This window comes from Neolamprologus brichardi, chromosome 18 (assembly GCF_056152115.1).
Source record: "Neolamprologus brichardi isolate AB-2024 chromosome 18, ASM5615211v1, whole genome shotgun sequence".
Taxonomy (NCBI): domain Eukaryota; kingdom Metazoa; phylum Chordata; class Actinopteri; order Cichliformes; family Cichlidae; genus Neolamprologus; species Neolamprologus brichardi.
In genome coordinates, this window is record NC_142121.1 from 14,333,959 (window position 1) to 14,353,120 (window position 19,162).

Consider the following 19,162-nt stretch of genomic DNA (forward strand, 5'->3'; position numbering starts at 1 on the left):
ATAATCCAAATTTAAGGAGCCACTGTGCTTCACAAATATTATCAATCTGTGTTGGTGATAAATTAAAAAGCTTTAAGTCTGTTTGGAATGAGAATTAAGCAGAATAAACAAGTAGTTATGAAGCTAATCATGTGGTAGGCCTGTCCTCCGCTTTATATATCTGAGGGCCACTACAAATAATCACTTATGTCATGGTTATTGTTCCGCTGAGACACAGGCGCCTAGTCTTTCTTTTCCATGAAAAACTTAAGATCGCGCCATTGTTCCAGGTGCAAATGCTAAAGAAAAAAAAAAAAAAATCTTTCCAAAAATCTATGGCTGGGAACAATGACAACACACAGGGGCTTTCTCTAAACAGAAAAATAATTACCAAGTAAAGCAGCAATGATATATGTCGAGCAATTACCAGATTCAGTTATTTACATCAAATGCAATGAGGCTTTAGAGAAAACACAATGCAGCTTCGCAAACAATGGAACCCTGATGGCTATTTGTTGTATGCAGGGGATGATTCGTTAAACAAAGGGGGGGGGAGGCTCTTTTGAACGGTTTGTTTGTAAATGTACGTTCAGGACTGTACAAACACAACAAAGTTGAGGCAGTAACTGAAGGAACTGCTTGATCTGCTTTGACCACCGACCTTCCACTATGTTGATCCATATAATTCAACAGAGAATAAAAACTTAATAAAGCCCATTGGGTTGGAATGTTGCAATGCTCTTCCAACGAAAGTGAAAGTTTAAATTCAAATTGTTAGTGGGTGTTGTCTGACATCTTACAATGTTAAAGGAAGAGAACAGATTGTGATATCAAATGATAACGGCGCCACCTGAATACACAATTAGATGCATAGAAAAACAAGATGCGTAACAAAATACACCTTGGGTCATCTAGCTTATTTTGTAAACAGAAGCAGAACAGCATGTTGGTATAGCGGATCAACATCCTGGATAAAATGTATCATCATTGGTATTTGACAAGGTAGTCCACCCTTAGTTTTCAGCAATCGGAGCTGCCACAGATGTTACCATTATTTTTGGATCCATAACAATTATTAGCAAAGGGTTGTAGCTTATTCACAAACTGAACAATTAACAGGCTGTCGAGTCCCCACAAAGAAAATTCACCTTAATATGATTATCTGTGTGACAGTCTGTCATTAGAACTAGCTAGAGATGGGTGTTTATATTTAAACCTCTGACATTTAGACTCTGGTGTTCTCTTTGCTGCTTCTTTCTAAGATGCAGAAAAAAAGGCAAATGTTCAACATCTGGCAAAAAAAAATTAAAAACAAAGTAATTTTTTAAAGTAATTTATTTACTTGGAAGGAAAATCATTGGAAACATTTCAAACCCGATTCCATTTGTCGAGGGCGGGACAATTTAAGATGAGAGAAATTGCTCCTGAGCCAGAATTGCAGTGTTTACACTAACAATCTGAACAACAGCCAGTGCTCATACTGCGTTTGGGTTTTTGTTTTGTTTTAGCTCTGTTGTCTTTTGTGCAACAAAAATAGTTGAAATATAAATGACAGATTAAAACATATGAAATCAGTCTATATCGTGTAAATGAGAACTGACTCAACAAGAGAAACATTGGCAGGTAAATGTGACCTTACTTGTTGCTTTATCTTATTTTCCAACGATATTGGCTGTTACCAATGTTTGACCATTAAATCAGTACATCACTAGTGTGATGGATAAAGTGACCAAGGATTTACAAGAGTTCCTGGAATGGAAATATAGTGCACTACAATTAGACAGATACTGATATGCATAGGAAGAAGTCTTTTGTATCCAAATACTGGAGCAAATTTACAGTTACCCCATGAACACAAAGAAAAAGACTGGGTATTTTGAATTTAGTGCTTACTTGCTCAGTCACACTAGAGTAAAATTAGAAGGACAATTAGGAAAAATAGGACATTGACTAGGAAAATAATTGGTCAAACTGTAATTTAGTGACTGGCTGAAAGAAGTTGTGGCAACCTTATGCAAAGACTGAGCACGCAACAACCTCGGGCGAGCAACTTTGATCACAAGTTAATGGTACATGTCGCTTGGAGGCAAACTGCATCCAAACAATAGTGGTCAGCATTTATTTGTCTATGTATTTGTATTACTCAAGACATGAGCCTATTCATTTGACGCAGCAAAACAACATGCAAGTTTTAAAAAAAATTCTAGTGGTGTTGTGCAAGTAATTAAAATTTTTGGCCTTACCAGCACATTTGGTCCTGGCCTTAAGAGGGGGCCCAGGAGCTCCAGTGCCTCCCTCCAGAGGTCTGGTCAGCAGAACACTGATCTCATACTCTGTGTCTGGATCCAGGTGGCCAATCTTGTGTGTGGTCTTGTCTACAGGCTGCAGGTCATACATGGTCCCAGACACAGTGCGGTATTCCACCTCCCTGTCAATTATTGGACCGTCCCCGTTGATGGAATTGGCGTTGAGCTGGATCCAAAGATAGGTGGCACCAACAGCAGTCAGCTGGGGTGGTGCAATAGGCACTGGGGGCTCTAGGAAAACAAAAAGTTGTTTTGTCTTTGGTTTTTTGTGACGATAAGTAATCAAACTGTAATTGTGGAAAGTTTTCACATTAAAAAAATAATTATGTACTTTTGGTTTGTGTAAAAAGCACAAAAAAAGTCTGCCGATGAACACTTGCAAGTGAACAAGAGGCACAAAATCAATACCTTCTGTTAAACCAAATCAACCACATCAAAATTCTCTAGAAGCACATGAAGAATATCTTCATGTTTTCAAATAATCAACGTACTCAACAAGAGCCCTGTAACAATCAATAGTTCCAGCTTGATGAATGGAATCTCATCAGTAGTACACTGTGCCATGTAATCACATACATTTTAAAAGTGACAGCAGCCCCTCACAGAGGAATAAATAAAGTAAAGTAAATACCCAGACTTGGTAAATGGTGCTCCCATTAAACAATGTATTGATTTCAATCAGAGGAATTCTATGGAAAAGCCTTATGACAGCTATGGTAGGCGATTCTGGGAGCGTTTTATTAAAGACTTCTGTAGGATTTTTACAATTTATTTAAAGGTAAAGAGTTGACTGTTAGGCCTAAAAAACAAACACGCTCAGTATTAACCGTGTAATCTACTCCTACTATATTATAATCAGTGTTGGGGAGTAACGGAATACATGTACCGCCGTTACGTATTTAAAATACAAAATATGAGTAACTGTATTCCGTTACAGTTACCGTTTAAAAAGGTGGTATTTAGAATACAGTTACTTTGTTGAAATAAATGGATTACACGGCGGTACTTCACTGTTTCATATTGTGGCGGGTCAGGACTATTTGGGTTTTGTTTGACAGCTACGTTCTGTTGTTCCAGGCGGCAGCGTTACGGTTGCCATGGTTACAGGGTGCCGCTCTATCTCTCCGTGTTTCCTGGGTGAGAGAGAGCCTGTTGTTGTGCTAAGCTAATAGGCAGAATGCTACAGGCATAGCTCTAAAGAATGTAGCCTCATAGGCAGTGTAGTCCGTGCTGCAGGGAGAATGGACTGCCATACACGTTATGTGTCTGTGAGCGAGGGAGGGAGCAAAAGGAAAAGTACGAGCTGTCATCGAGCAAAAACGGGAGCTGGAAGCATGTAAATACAATAATAACCACTGCAGCCAAGAAGAGAGCCTGACGAGCCCAGCTGTAAGTAAGCTATTAAGACTCGACTGTACACCGTGTTCGTGTTTTCCTCCAAAAACAATAAGTTCCATTGGAGCAGTTTTTCAATGCCTCTCTCTGTCTCTGGCTAGCAAAGTTGACCCAGACAACAAAGTAAAGCTAGTTTTCAGCTACGAGCCCGACACGAACCGACGTATTAGCCAGAGGTCCCTTTACTACGGTTCGGAGCCGCGGACCTTCAGTAACAGTAATAAATCACAGCAATAGTACATTCATGTAGTTGTAAACAGCATGATAATATATTAAGTAATCCAAAGTATTCAGAATACGTTACTCTCATTGAGTAACGTAATGGAATACGTTACAGAATACGTTACAGAATACATTTTGGGGCATGTATTCTGTATTCTGTAATGGAATACATTTTAAAAGTAACCTTCCCAACACTGATTATAATAAGCTACTATGACAAATTAATTGATAACGCCAAGTATTTCTAGATCATTCAGAATAACCACATACACTATATGGTCAGACGCACTGGGTCATCAGCACAAGCTGCTTGCTTTCCATAAACCAATACCATTAAGATCCTGGTGCACAATTTCTTTTGCTGGAATTAACTTTTGCTGAGAAACATCTCAAACTCTGCAGTTATTGAGTCAGCAGTGTGTTTGTGACTTTTATGCACTACGTGACCCTGTTTTGAAACTTTATGCAGTCTGACACTTCATTGCTGAGTTGTTGTGGTTCTTAAACACTATAATACCACTTACATTTTATCATGTAAAATGTAGGAGTGAAGAATGTTTTTACAAACTACTTGTTTCCTATTGTCGCTTCCTATTACAGTGCCACGGTCGAACATGAATAAATGCAGCCAAGCACATAAACCAGAGTTACAGTACAGGTGTTTTAGATAAACACTGTGAGGTTAACCAATGCATCAATTCATTACCACCACAAAAACAGCTTATAAGTAATGGTAGCTGTCATTATTTAAGTAAACTAAAATGTAAAAATCAGATATTTGTGTAATGTTGTATTAAGTGGAAAGATAATTGCACAAGTCCACCCCTCCCCTCCCTCGCAAAAGAAAAAAAAACAACAAAATAATGAGAAATTGAAGGGAAGGAGAAGAAGCACTTTAACCTTCAATGTTTGAATTGACAGGAAAAAAAGAATATTAAAAATAAAGTTTCTCTTTCAGACAAATGTAGCGTTCAATGACAACCTTGAAGACGACCTTTTCTTTGTTATGTCATCTGTATTTTCCTAATCCAACTTAAACCTCGTGCCATTTCTTGTTTAATGGTGCTTCTCGAAATGTCAGGTTTTTTCCAACAACGGGTATTTTCAGGACTGCTTCATCATATAACCAGGTAAGGAGTTGCTGCACTAACATTTGAGCGATTGCCAATGGAAACTTCTGAAGTAGTTTTATACTTCTGTGTTTACACCTTTAAGCCAGTTTTTGACCAAAAAAAAAAAAATCTCATTAAAAAGGTCACAGTGATTTACAGAGGCTGCAAAAATTTCCATTTCAATAAAATGCATATTGGATTTGTTTCTTTTATTGAATTAATGTAAAATTTTGTTAAAATTACCATTCGAAGATTCAAACAGCAATATACAGACAGCACCTTGAGAAAAAGGTCTCTGGGTACAACCAAAAATCTAAAACTGTCAAAGAAGAACCATGACCAGCGGCTGCGGAATTGCTCAGGAATCTACCCTTGTCACATACTACAATAGTTGCATGTCCTAGCGACCCCAGTGAGCAGCTCTAATGAGGGTACACGTAACAGAATAATACCATTAGTCACCCGGCTGATTCTCATGGAGTTGTCATGGAGAGGCACAAGTCCACAGGCAAATGAGGAGACGGCTGAGGTGTCCAACGGAGAACTGGAGGCTCTTCCTCAGCAGATGGTTACCCCACAGTGACCTCAGCTGCAGGTCCCACTAAACTCCCACTAATCCAAGCTTCTAGTGTTGCTGTCAAACATCACCTAAAGCGAACCAGATAATCCACCAGGTCTTCTTCTACGCTTACACATTGTGCAACAGTCGGCATGTTGGAGCCAGACAGGGAAATAAGGTGACCCAAAATCTGAGTTAAACCATTGGCTTGTTTTGATGGTCTTTTATGGTCTGTTGTTTTGCCCTTAAAAGGGATTTAACTGAGTTAAGTGGCAATATGCTCAGATTAATTTAAGCAACAGAAAACAGCACATGCTCATTCTGTACTATCAGTATGATGAAATGGAGAAAAATATTGTTTTTTATATATTTGAAAAGATCAAATGTGACATTATTGGTTTCAGAGAACAGCACTTTTTGATAAAACAACAAATTTAAAAGAAATTCCCCGAAATCACAACTTAGAAATTTAATACTATACCCTGCATCCACAAAAGCACATAATGTAACCATTATCAGATTTTGACACATTTATCAACACACTCATTCTTCAATAATGCCTTAATAAGGGCCACAAAATATGGCAAACTTCCTAGCTGCTGACCTAGTCATGATGATTCACAGAGGCCACACAGCACAAAATGTAACCAATTGGTTAATAAAAATGACTTAAGCTCTGTTACTCCATCCAGCAAGACCTGTTTTGTCATCCAAGCAATTTTCATATGCACTGTGCTGCATGGTTCAGTTCTATTGTTGCAGATGTCACTTGAGACCATTTCTGCAAAAGACTAAACAGCATGATGTATTACAGCAATAAGCATTTCATTTATGTTTGAAAAGTTACTGCTTCACAAAGACAACAGCAGCTTATGGTGATGAAATAATTCCTGTAGGTGCAGTAATCCCCTGTTCAACAGCCATAGCAGATGCACTGAAAATAACAGATTACTGGTGTGAAATGCACTCAAGTGCTGGAACACTTCAGGATATTAACAACTCATTTCCCAATGTTTAAGCCTTAGCAGGGCAGCTTTGAAGCAGCGGGGCCCTGGAAAGGTCTTCGAGCTGAGCCCGGTGCTAGCTGGAAATGTGTGACAGTCCACAGATGACAGTGGCGACCATACGCGGGGTCAGCGAGCAGCTGTTGTCGCGATGTTGACCAGACAGGCAAACGGCCTGGCAACAGCTGCGCCCTCTTCTACCACAGCACCTGCCTGCCTTCCTGCCAGAACACAATCACACAACTGCACATCTATGCAAAAAAAACAAAACAAAACAAAAAAAAAAACACACATTAAAAGGAACCACTATACAAGGACTTGAAACTGTTGAAAGTGACAATTATATTCCAATTTTTATTCAGTGATTAATCTTCATTTGTTAACTTTTGCTGACAAATGTTTGTTCGGTAAAACTAAAAGCAGAACAGCAGCACTTTAAACCCATCCTCCAATAGGGGTGATGACCCTGGTTGTATAGAAATCTATAGGCAAACAGCTCTTTGGCTCACTCATCCGTTACCTCAGTAAACCCTTTTCTCATGAGTTCATAGCCTCAGCTGCTAGATTTGAGTCTTATTCGATGCAACATGTTGTAAATGATGATCCTCATTAGACTAGAAAAAGGACGCTAAAGCAGGACATGCTAACCAACGGGAGATTGACAGTACCACCATCCATTTTTTTTATACAATGTATGCATTTGACAAAGCAATCTTTTTCATTTTTGACTTACATCACTTGACTGTTCAAAAAATTTTTACATGTTATTTCTAATGATTCACAGCATACACACCAACTAAAGACAGGCACACACTCCACCACAGAGCGCACGATAATAAGGGCTGCCACTCTCCTCTGTTCTTAGGTTAGACCTCATCGTTTATAAATCCTTCTTTCAGTTGTCTGTTACATCCCCTGATCCTCTCTTGTTAAGATGCAAGAGGTCCTCATTATGATGTGCGCTTTCCTAAGTGGGCTGCTGTGAGTAAAGAATTGATCTGCTCCTAATATGAGAAGAGGTGGCCAGAGGAAAATGAGGAGCTTGACTGGCTGGCCTTCGATTTTCGGTGGCTATTCTCATTAGTGCCGACACAGTTGCACCTTCGCATTGTTCAGTTAGTAACATTGCCAAGTATACTGTGTTAGAGCTCAGCAAATGCTTTGCAGGCTCCAGGTGATTCCAACCAGGGCAAGAAAAGAGCCAGCACTTGGACAAGAAGTAATTATCCTTCTTTCAAAACCACCGGCTGCACTACAGGAGAGCTCATCACAAGGGGGGGACACCGGAAGGGTGCAGCTCTGGGCCAATCTGCAAATACATGCAGTGCACTTCCACATAGGCACATAAATCTGATGGAACACTGGCATGAAAGGCAGAAGTGATTATCAGGGATAATCAAGCATTCACTCTCCTCATGTTGAAGGAAAAGGCAGTGTATGGTAATGAGGGGTGGGGGGAGAGCCGGCGTGCGACTGTAGCAGGCTCATAATCCACAGAATCGCTCCATGGTCACTCCTCCAAAAACGAGTCACGGGCGCGGTGAATACACATTTAAAGAGGATTTACAACTCAGACTCATTGCTAGGAGGGTTAAGCACTTGTTTTATGACTGGTACGATAAGGCGAGATATCAGCATTTTATGTGGGACACTCATAAGTGTGAAAACGCCTCTTTTCCTCTTTTAATGAGCTGGCTTATGCTAAAGTCGCTGAAGTGTGACATCTCTGTTGAATTTAAAGTGGAATGACTTACAAGACTTGATTCACCCCTAAATATAGAAAATTACGATATTTTAAATATTTATGATGAAAGCACTTTAAATTTAAGAGGTTTGTCTTGAGTAAGAAGAAAATATCTACACGGTAACACGCTGGAAGCAGTTATCAGCAAAAATATTGCTCTCGTGTAGGTTTGTGCAAGCCTGAGGATGTGCAAGTGATTGTGTTGCTGAATTTATGCACAAGTGTGGTTTTGAGTGCCTCCAATGTGTCAGTAAATTTTCTTTGAGTACACCACTGAAACCCACTGATACACTCAGGCTGAGAGACTTTATCTCCCTCTACGCTCTGCTGTGTCTGGGCCCAGCCATTTTCGCATGATTGACAGACCTCGATCTGGACAGCCAGGATTAAACCTATCAATCACATAAAGCTTGAAGACAAAAAAAAAAAGAAAAGGGGAAGGAGAAAAAAATCAGGACCATAAATTCAATTGAGAGCACAGGGAGAAAATTGAGGTGAAGAAATATAGAAGGCCATTACTGGGCTATAGGGCTGTAGGAAAGAGAGGCCTTGCTGGATTTAGTTTCGGACGACTCCATAAATTCATATCAAATGACTGCAGGAGTGAAATATCAGTGAGGTTACTGTAAACCTTGGTGCCTCTTGCCTTTGTGATCTTTTAGGGGGAATTGTGCTCAGTCAAGGACAACCTTTGCAGAGGAAGTATTAAAGTCCTCTGGATAACAAATAAACATAAAAAGCTAGTATTTTTAGTACTGCCTTAGAGGACATTTTCATCTGCAAACACGCAGCAGTTCCTGTTTATCTCCCGTTAACTTTGCTGAATGCATGAAGGTCATGCGGATGGAAAACATTCCCGCTTTCTGCCTTGTTTTCACTGAAATAGGTCGGTTTTGCATTTTTACTCCGCTTTGGGACAAATACTCACGTTTTATGGTTAGTTCACCATAATTGGACACTCCAACCCCTTTGTCTGAGTGGACAATGCAGCGGTAGCGGCCCGAGTCGCCCTTGGTTGTGTTCTCCACATCGAAAGTGCCTATGAAGCGGCGGTTGTTCCAAGGTTTAGTGGCTTTCATTGGGGCCTCCCGTCCACCCATGCCCTGTTTGGAACCGAGACAAACGCACAAGTGAACCTCCAAAATGGAAAGGTTTAATAAGCAAAGTGGCCTGACCTTGTGTTTTTTAAAAAAAAACTCTGTTTGAGTGTACTTGTCCCCTGTTCTTGTGCGTGTTTGTTTGTGTCCTATCGTTCCCATTGGTGGTTGATAGTGGGGATACATTTATCACACTGGAATGCACGCGCACACACACAAACACACAGTGGGCTCTCCCCAGCTGTCACCCCTCACAGCAGGCAGATGGGGGACATTTGTTCATTAGAAATATTTCTTCATTACTGTCATCGGGGGACTTCACTTAATGTTTGTTTTCCAGCTCCTGTGCTAATGAGGACGTGTTTGTTAAAATGATGGAGTACCTGGCAGAGGACCTTTACCCAGCGTCATGCTCCCACTGATCACATGTGTGACAGTGTGCTTAGCAGCAGAGCCAGCAGGGTTATGTCTGCCAGATGCACTACCTTCGCTGTTCAGAACAAGGTCAATTCGAGACTGCTGTGCAGAACAGTTGTGCCAGATATAGTACACAGTATCCACAGAGCCCACGTGTATATAGGTTAAGACAATACTGCAGTGATCTGAACCAACCCTAATCCCCAGCCTCCCAGATCCAAAGGTCTCTGGGAATCTGGTGAGCAGGTGAAATCTCAAACAAGGGCAAAGCAGAGCAATGTGTGAATGTCTCAGCTTGAAATTGTCAAATGGAGCACAGAATGAATTTTAATGGCTGCAAGAGTTTCCTGAAAGAACGGGTGGCAACCAAGTATCAGTATCTTTGTATGGGCTTTGAAAGTAATGACGGTTCAGTGATAAAAGATCAAGAACAACCAGACTTGAAACCACTGTTGCACTACTGCATGTTACATTTGAATTTATGACTAGGGTTTACATTTGATTCTGTTTTATCAGGTTTACGGTTAAACATCGATCCTTCCCTCCATCCGTATTCCCTACATCTTATTCCAAGGTGCAAGTCCAGAAACTTCTTTCTATAATCGTTGTACTACTGTGCCACCCAGAATGAATAATGTGCAACAGTGGTAAATCCTACTGTATCTTCTTTTACAAACATACATACACTCACAGTGCTCCGTTTGATCCCTATGCTTTTTTTTCCTTATGATTTGTATCCATTTATACTTTTTAAATAGTTTTGACTTATTAGATCAGTGATTGTTCCAATCTAAAAAAAAAAATGATGTCAGTGGATATTTGCTTTAACATGATGTTGAAAAGGGTAATTGTCACTGGTTACTGTCCTCATTTCACCTGCTAAGACGTTGAGCTGGAAGTTACTCTAGCTGGGTCACAAAATTTTTATTCCAGTATTTAGCTTGATTGTTTGAAAACTGTCATCTATTAAAGAAAAAAAAAATGCTTAAACCAGAAGGGCCCGCTAAGTAACAAATATGCATTTCAGAAGTTCCATTTCTGAACATAAAGATTGATTTTCCCATTTTGCGCTACAGTGTAAAACAAACAAACAAGATAACGACATCTCTTACGTACCTGAAGCCAGAGGCGGAAGTTGTCCCGCTTGCGTCCGTTGACAGTGCAGTGAAAGGACGCAGTCTGTCCGGCATTGACCTCCACACCCTTTATAGTCAGGAAATGAGGAGTATTCACTGTGGGGGGAAAAAAAGGTAAACATTTGTACAATATTCTATAATATTTTGTGGTGATACGAAAAGATCTGAGTTTGACAACTCGGATCTGATTCTGACAACTGGAGTCGAGAGTAGCCGCTCTATAGCCACATCTTAACTATGCTACTATCAAATTTTACACTGGGAAAAGCATCCTTGAAAAGATAACCCCCACCACCACCACCGCACACAGTACGCAACACCCTTAAAGCCCAAGGCTACCATCATTTTGTGAGAAAGATTCACCAAAAATGAGACACAATCTCAAAAAAATGAGTTCAATCTCTCACCTACCAAAAGTCTAATTTCTACTCTCTTTTACTGCATCCTCTTCCAGTGATTGAGGCGGGTTTTTCTTTTTTTGTCGAAAAGCATTATTCTCTCGTCTCCGACTGTGCTCATTATCAGTACGCTCACTGACTGGGATAGTCCACAGAAAGTAACTTATGTAGAACATTTTTGATTAGTATCGCTATTCTGCATAGAAAAATGGGGCATTTCAGTGGAGCGACCTTGATTCGAAACATAACCAAATCTCTAAAGACTTGGCAAAAGCTAATTCTATCACGTTCATCATCAAGACTTTCACTTCTATTTAATATTTTACAACCTTGTCTTTGAACTATACCTCCTTTATAACTTTGTCATGTCAATCCATCCAGCACCATATATATCCATATATTATATATCTATATATATAATATATGTCTTTAATGACGGAAGGAGAGGCAGACCGCCCAGTGGCATAATCACACCTTAGATATTCCACATGGTCGTATAAATAGAAAATGAATTGGCTGTGCTCCACTGATGAGTTGCTCTGATCATTTTGCTTATCATTCAAGAATACCCAAGTGCCACTAAGTGGATCATTGATCGACTCGCATTTAAACACAGGCCTCGTCATGAGACCTCATTGATTTACTCGAATACATTTATATGCAACACCTATTTCTATATAAATCCATCTTATTGACATAACATTTGTAGGAATTCAGCTGCTTTCAAATGGTTAGCATGTCATTAGTTCCTGACAATCAGAGCTTGATGCTTCAGCTATGAGAAGTAGAGTAAAGCATAAATCAATTGATGAAAACCCTTGTGGTATTGATTTAGATTTTAGAATGTGGAGCGCCATATGGACTAATGCGACTCTCAGCACAGAGAAGAATAGACCTGAAGAATACTGAGGAGGCTTCTTGCTTCTGCTCCCACAGCAGCAGCAGCCTATCCAAAACGCAGAAGCCGAAAGATTCTAAATATGCGAGTGATTACTCGTTCATTACATCTGTAGTGCACTCTGAAGTGCTTCTGCTTATATTCAGCGAGGGATAGCAGAATTCTGAACAGATGTTGACGAGATACTTTACTGAATATCCTTAAGGCAGGGGGAAAAAAAATTGTGGAATCCAAACACAAGAAGCAGCATAATGTATGACAGGATTTGTTTCTCATCCCCCTTTTTTGACTATTTCTACCATCTCTCAAAGGATAGATTTAACAGCGCTACTCCGAGATTATATCCTGTGCACACTTCTGCTTGTCAACTGTGTGCTCATAAATCTTAAGGGAGCTAGGAGGAGGGAGACTCGCACTTGGATTGACTGTAGAATATTCTTTGAAGGCCTTTTGTTTGACTGGCAGGCCCTGAATAGAACAGCGACACAGGTATTTGGGAGGGTGTCATGGAAAGGACAATCACTGTTTGATGATATTCTTTTATGGTGACGGAAAAAAGGACTTACTGCACTGGTGGCCCTGGACCACAACGTCTTTGATGGCCAGCAAGCCTCGCTGCCCTGAGGTTACGGCTTCAAACACAATCTGAGGAAGAGAAAGGAGAGTTATAACACCAATGACAAATGACCACATCTTCAAATGACACCTGAGTAAGGCTGTCTGTGCGCATAAAGAAGTCCAGCTCCTGCTAATGCCCCCTGCTCCATAACCGGCCTGCAGCTGGTGACACAGCTGCAGGCCACCGACATTATTTCCTCAGTATGTCACAGCTGATAGGTGTTATGACATGCAAGTGTTAAATTAAGTTTGAGCCTTGACGAAACAGAGTGTGAGGGCTGAGAGTCCAAACATCAGAGCGATGCTTAAAACTCAATTTAGCTAAAGTTCACCCCTCGCTTACATGTGTCTGATCATTTGATATTAGCCGCTCAGGTACTGCCGTCACCGTGACAATTTCCACATTACCGATCTTCAGGTTTAGATCACGAAAAGGGACTCTGCAAAGGTGGGCGCCACCCTAAAAGTTTCCCTCTTCTAGTGGAAAAAGGTTGTCTATAACAGAGAAAACAGTTAAAACCCATCTTGATTTAACTGATTACACTGTAAAGTCATTAGTGTAATTGTATGCTAAATTTATAATGGAGTTAGTTTTAATATTAATGTGATTTTAGCTAAGTAGGATACAAATATTAGATGTTTTCATCATTATTAGTAAGATATTCCACTATTTGTTTTACTCTTTAACCTGCACAGCTAACACAATAGCTTGGTGACTGTGACAAAGTGGCTAGGACAGAATTCATTTGCCATTCGTCACTTGCATATATTGTTATTTTGTGTTCTGTTATTTTACAGTCAGCCATAATGCTTTCATTTAGACATTGCTGGTGTAACTTCTCTTAACACACACTATCCCGGGTTTTTGTTTGTGGTAGCAGTAGTTACATCCTTTACAATCATGCATGTGTTTTAAAGCAAACACTACTAACCATCAGATCATCTGAATTTTCTTCTGTTTACAGGCACATGTCTGGCAAATTATGTTTCTTTATGTTGCTTTGGTTATACTTACCATGGTGTCCATGTTGTGTATTCAGGTCCTATATGTGAGACAGGTGTATGGGAAGGGCCGCCCACTACTTCCTGGTTATATAGGGTCATGAGGTCAATGATTGCATCACTGGGTGTAACCAAATGGAGGGTTTTTCATTTTGTATAGTATTGTTTGTTTTCTTTAAAGTAGTCTTTTGAGTTATATTGTATGCAGTGTTTTACTTTACAAACCATTTAGTTGAGTAAATGAGTTTGTCAGTTTCATGCATGACTTTATTCCTGTTCTTTGTTTAGAATTGTATTATTTGGTTTGACCTATTTGTTTCAATGGTAGGGACTAACGAGGTCAGGTGTGGGCAAAGTCTTGTATAAAGCAAGTGGGATTTTTGCATGCCTGATTGATTGTTTTATGGTAAAATGGAGATGCCAGCAATAAACTATGCTTAAAAGAACTTCAATCGTCTGCTAATGCTATTTACTTATCACCTTCCTTGCTGCTTAAGTTATTCTACATCACAGTGACACACTATAGTATTTCCCTTACCAGGAAGTTCCTGCATGTAAATTCTTAGTACAAACTACTCTAACCCATTTGTATTTGACAGTTTGTGCAAGGCAGTGACTCTAAGCTAAGATTTGAAGTAGGCAGCTGGTAGTCTTAAGTTTCCTTGGATGTTAAATTTACAGAAGTTGCCACAAGAATTGGATTACATAAAAAAAAGAAAAAAAAAGAAATGTGAGCAAATCATCACTTCAGTACAAAATTAAAGTGTCATCTCTTACATGAGGAGGGACAGTTGCCTGTAACATTTGCTGTGTGGTGAGTGTTATTTAGTTGACAAGTTTCCATCTCTGACAAGACAAACTTGAAAAACAAGTGCAACTGTGCTGTGTGGGACTAGAGTAACCCTATTTTAAGGGTCAAGAGCTCCTGCAAAACAAATGGTCCAAAGCCCTGTCGGAGGGTGCGTCCTTGCAGAATGTCAGAGTTATGCACTCGATGGTCTGCAGCGTGATAAAAAGGGAAACAGAATGCCAGTCCCTTCCCAAACTCAGGGTGTGGTGCAGAGACCCATTACACCACATGTGCTACAGCTACACATGTTTGGCGTGCCACGATTCCCTAAATACAAGCTTGAATCTTCCAGTGAAACTCATATGTTATTGGTCGTGTTCCATGTGCGGCGTCACCCAGAAACTTATGTCCTGCTACTGCCACACACATTTATCTCTGAGATTCTCTTTGTAGCCTAGGAATGTGAAAGCGAAGATAGTTACCATTGTCATCTGGGAGGCAGGATGCCTTCAGATAAGGCTGTCTAATTATAAATTTCTTTTTTTGTCTCATGAAATATGAAAGTGAGTGTCTTGGGTGCCAATTATGGCCTCATTACAGACTAATTTAAAGGAAATTAAAAGGCCAACCACTCTATATATCGCCACCAGACAAATGAACTGGCCCCCACACTCTAATTGAAATCCTTTGTTTGTGCAACAGACATCAGTCAGGCTGCCTAATAGCTGTGATATAATTGATTCCAACATCAATAATAGTGCAGTGCATAATTGGGCCTGACCCACAGAGTGAAAATGTTCGCATGGGACGGAGCTGTTGATATCACAGGAAAGTTCACCATTCTCATTTGTCAGACGTACAGACAGTGAACCCAGCGTTCAATGCCTACATCGCCACATGGGTTATCCCTAAGGGGCTTGGCTAAGTACAGCATTACAGCAGAATTGATTAGCTCTGCCGTGGACTCTGCTGTATTAAAAATCAAGATAGATAACCACATTTCAGTTTTTCACTCCTTTTTTTTTTTTTCCAGGATAAACCATAGGTTTTTATCTTATGCACAAAGTATTTAAATAGCATACACATGACAGACATAGCTTCCAGATTAGTGAAAATTATATTGTTTTGCACAATGATCAGCAGTTCTGCAAATAAATGACAATGTCAATTAAAGATTTAGGGATAGCCTGACAGGAGTAATTATCAAAAGCTGAAATGCTCAAGCCTTACTGGTAATTAAAAAATAATTTCCAAGTATCAGGTGGCTTCCCTTTGACAATTGCGTAGGTTACCATGCAATTAAAGATACCTATAATTAGCACCATGTTGTTAATTAGTGACAACTTGAAGCACCGGTCTCCTTTCTTGACTGTTGCTGAGATCATTAGCATCCTCACATTTGACCATGTTGTCAGTCTTGGAACAATTACAAACAAAGCTGGGTTTGAAAGGTAACGGATGCTGGAGATTTCCCTCGACACACTGGAAAACAAAATGAGTAATCTCGGGTCTAACCACTCACCTTAGATGCAGAAATTTACTGAAACGTAACCACACACGTCAAAGGGTTCAGCTGTCACTGAAATTGCGATTCGTTTGTCAGAAAGAAGCAGCAGTTAATGTCAAAGTGTCTGAACTTTCTGAGGCTCTAACTTGGTACTTAAAAAGGTCTGCAAGCAGAGTAAATGCAAACACAACAAGCTGTGCTTCTGAGGCAGACTCTTTTAGTCTTTACATGTCTTGAGCCAAACTGAAAACATTTAACCAGGCAGGCTTTGCTTTATTATGTCACAAAAGTCAAAATCTTGCCAACAGTGAACAGTGACTATTACTGGTAATGGCAGCACATTCTGTTCTGCTCAACTGTTGCCTTTCCCCTCTTCTTTCGTTTCTCCGTGTGCCTCTCATTAAACCTTCTATACTGCATGCAGCAGTGAGAAGCCCAGCGGTGTCCCTTGTTAACTAAGTTATCAGTGTGGCTACAATGAACAAGCAGGAGGACTCCCCTCTGCTCCACTGTGGACTAGCTCTGCCAGGCCATAATGAAATAATTCACCAAGAGACCATCTCCCATTGGGAGGTTAAGGGGTCTCTCTGCATCAATTAACATGTGGTGGACTCGCGGAACAAGCCCGGTGAAGACTAATAGCCAGGCAAGTGTGAAATCACCTTGCCCCGGCCAGCAGTCATGTGCATTGGTAAGTGAAAATGAGTTTTCAGAATTGGAAAAAGAGAGCAGGCTCAGATGGAACAGAGAGAGAACAGATTACCATGGATACCGAGCTAGCCGCTGAAATCAATAATCTTAGGTGTTTTGAATGAGCTTTTGTGCAATTGTTTAGACCATCTCAAATAATGGTTTGTCCTGCTCCACCCAGAAAAAGGGCATTAATGACTTTGGCTTAACTACAAAGGCTCCTTACAATGAGAAACCTAGTTTTGCAACGAGACATTATGCAAAAGATGACTTGCTTTCAACTGCATGTCCTCACCTGGTAGAAGTTGGGCCAGTAGGTGCTGATAGCCAACTCCACCTGTCCCCAGGAGCGAGAGGCTGGACCTGACACGTTCCAAACAGGCATCCCCATCGGACTATTGTTTTCTTTAATATAGACATTTAAGTGGCCGGGATGGCTGTTGTCTCTGCCTCCTATATAGTAGTGGAAGATGACGCAGTGTGTGTCGTTCTCCTTCAGCTGGGGTGTCAGCAGCAGGGCCTTCTGTCCTGCGAAGCGTCCTGATGTGTTCACCATCATAAAGGTTGACCCTGCAACATGAGCAAGTAGTGTAATCATGGGTTAAGGTTTTTATACAAAATACCAGTAGAAACTTGGTCAATTAAATTATTTGTTTTTTTACACAATCCTAGCCTAGAGTCATATAAAAAGGGGTACAAAGTCAATCTCTGTAAATGCTGCAGTACTAACAATAACTTAGATTAAATAGAGATTAGATTAAGATTAGAGAGACATTACTGTGAGAATTTTTGAGCAATCCAATTTTAGTCACATAGCTACAAGTCACAATAGTCAAGTCACTACAAGTCAGTACTAACAATAACTTAGATTAAATAGAGATTAGATTAAGATTAGAGAGACATTACTGTGAGAATTTTTGAGCAATCCAATTTTAGTCACATAGCTACAAGTCACAATAGTCACCCCGAGGTGCTTTATAGTGTAAGGTAAACACCCTACAATGATAGTACAGAATATTGTTATATATTATTATATTATATATATTATAGCATAGAAGATGTAACTAATTAAAGGTCATGAATAAGCTGCAGAATATAGAGAGCAAGCATAATAACTTATTTAAAGTAGTGTATAAGTTAAAAAGTAAAGAAAGGTTAAACTAGCTCACTAACAGAGTTAAGAGTTAAGCTAATGTGTTTTCCAAAACTATGCAAAAGCATTTGACATTATTAACCAAAAGTATGGATAAACAAATATAATTGTTTAGGTAAACAGTTGAAATAGCCATCTAGAATTAGAAGCTAGAAATTATTGGGTAAAAGTAAAGGTAGCAGTTAAAACCATTAGCTAATGGTAAACAACTAAAAGTGATCAGTAGAAAATGAATAAGGCTTTTAGCATCCCAGGGCTTTGAATGTGGCATGGTTATTGACAAGCTGAACAGAATATTTCAGAACACACAAAACACAACCATCACTAGGGTTTTACAGAGAATGGTCTGGAAAAATAAAAATCTAGAGAGCAGCAGTTTTCTTGAATCTGTGGCATGAAGAATCAAGACAGCTCTGAAGGCAAAAGGACATCCGACCCAGTAGGGGGTAGGTACACTTGACTGAGCGGCTTGTAATGTCTTTCAACTGAAATGTAATGATAAATTCCAAAAGTAATTGGAAAAGTCTTTTTTTAATTAATACTTGTGATATATCATCATTAGCCAAAAAATCTGGTCTGTTTCTTTGGTCCAAAGTCAAACAAAGCAGCAACTAATGGATGTACTAGAAACACATTTTATGTAGCCCTTAATTATTAATCCTGTTACACATTAAGTCAGATTTCTACTGCATATAATGTTCACAAAGTCTAAGAATGAAGACAGCATCAGACCAGTGTCTGATTTCTTGGTGTCCGTTTTGCGTAACAAATGGCATAATAATAATTTCCTCTGAAGTTTTCATTTGACAGCCACGCTACATGTAAGAGGTGCTTCGTAAGGCTTGGGACGATGTTGCAGCAGATTTGATCGACTAATTAAGTCCCTGTTAATTGTGTGACAACACAACTTGGAGCTGTTGGTGTGCGTAGTTATAAACAAAACAAAGCTTTCCAGGACAACAAAACTAAAACTAGCAATCAGATCGTGAGCTGCAGCAGTCACCGCAGTTAATAAATGAAATGAAAGGAACAATCTTATAAAGGGATGTAGAGAACAGATAAATGGCTGCTTTGAGTGCTTTCCTATTAGCGGCGACAATTTTAGCCTGTGACCTTTGATGAGAATATGCTCTCA

The 19,162-nt window shown here is 39.8% G+C and overlaps 1 protein-coding gene across 4 annotated transcripts in view; it reads right to left on the reverse strand.

Moving 5' to 3' along the window:
* LOC102799796 (receptor-type tyrosine-protein phosphatase mu) overlaps positions 1–19,162 on the reverse strand; it is a 166,061-nt gene that overhangs the window by 98,228 nt on the left and 48,671 nt on the right. For all 4 annotated transcript variants that reach the window (XM_087831285.1, XM_087831287.1, XM_087831286.1 and 1 more), the window contains exons 3-7: positions 17,170–17,444; positions 12,834–12,912; positions 10,952–11,067; positions 9,250–9,424; positions 2,223–2,516 (exon numbers count right to left, since the gene is read on the reverse strand). In XM_087831285.1, the coding sequence (XP_087687411.1) occupies positions 2,223–2,516; positions 9,250–9,424; positions 10,952–11,067; positions 12,834–12,912; positions 17,170–17,444 (939 nt within the window). The remainder of the gene's footprint in view (positions 1–2,222; positions 2,517–9,249; positions 9,425–10,951; positions 11,068–12,833; positions 12,913–17,169; positions 17,445–19,162) is intronic.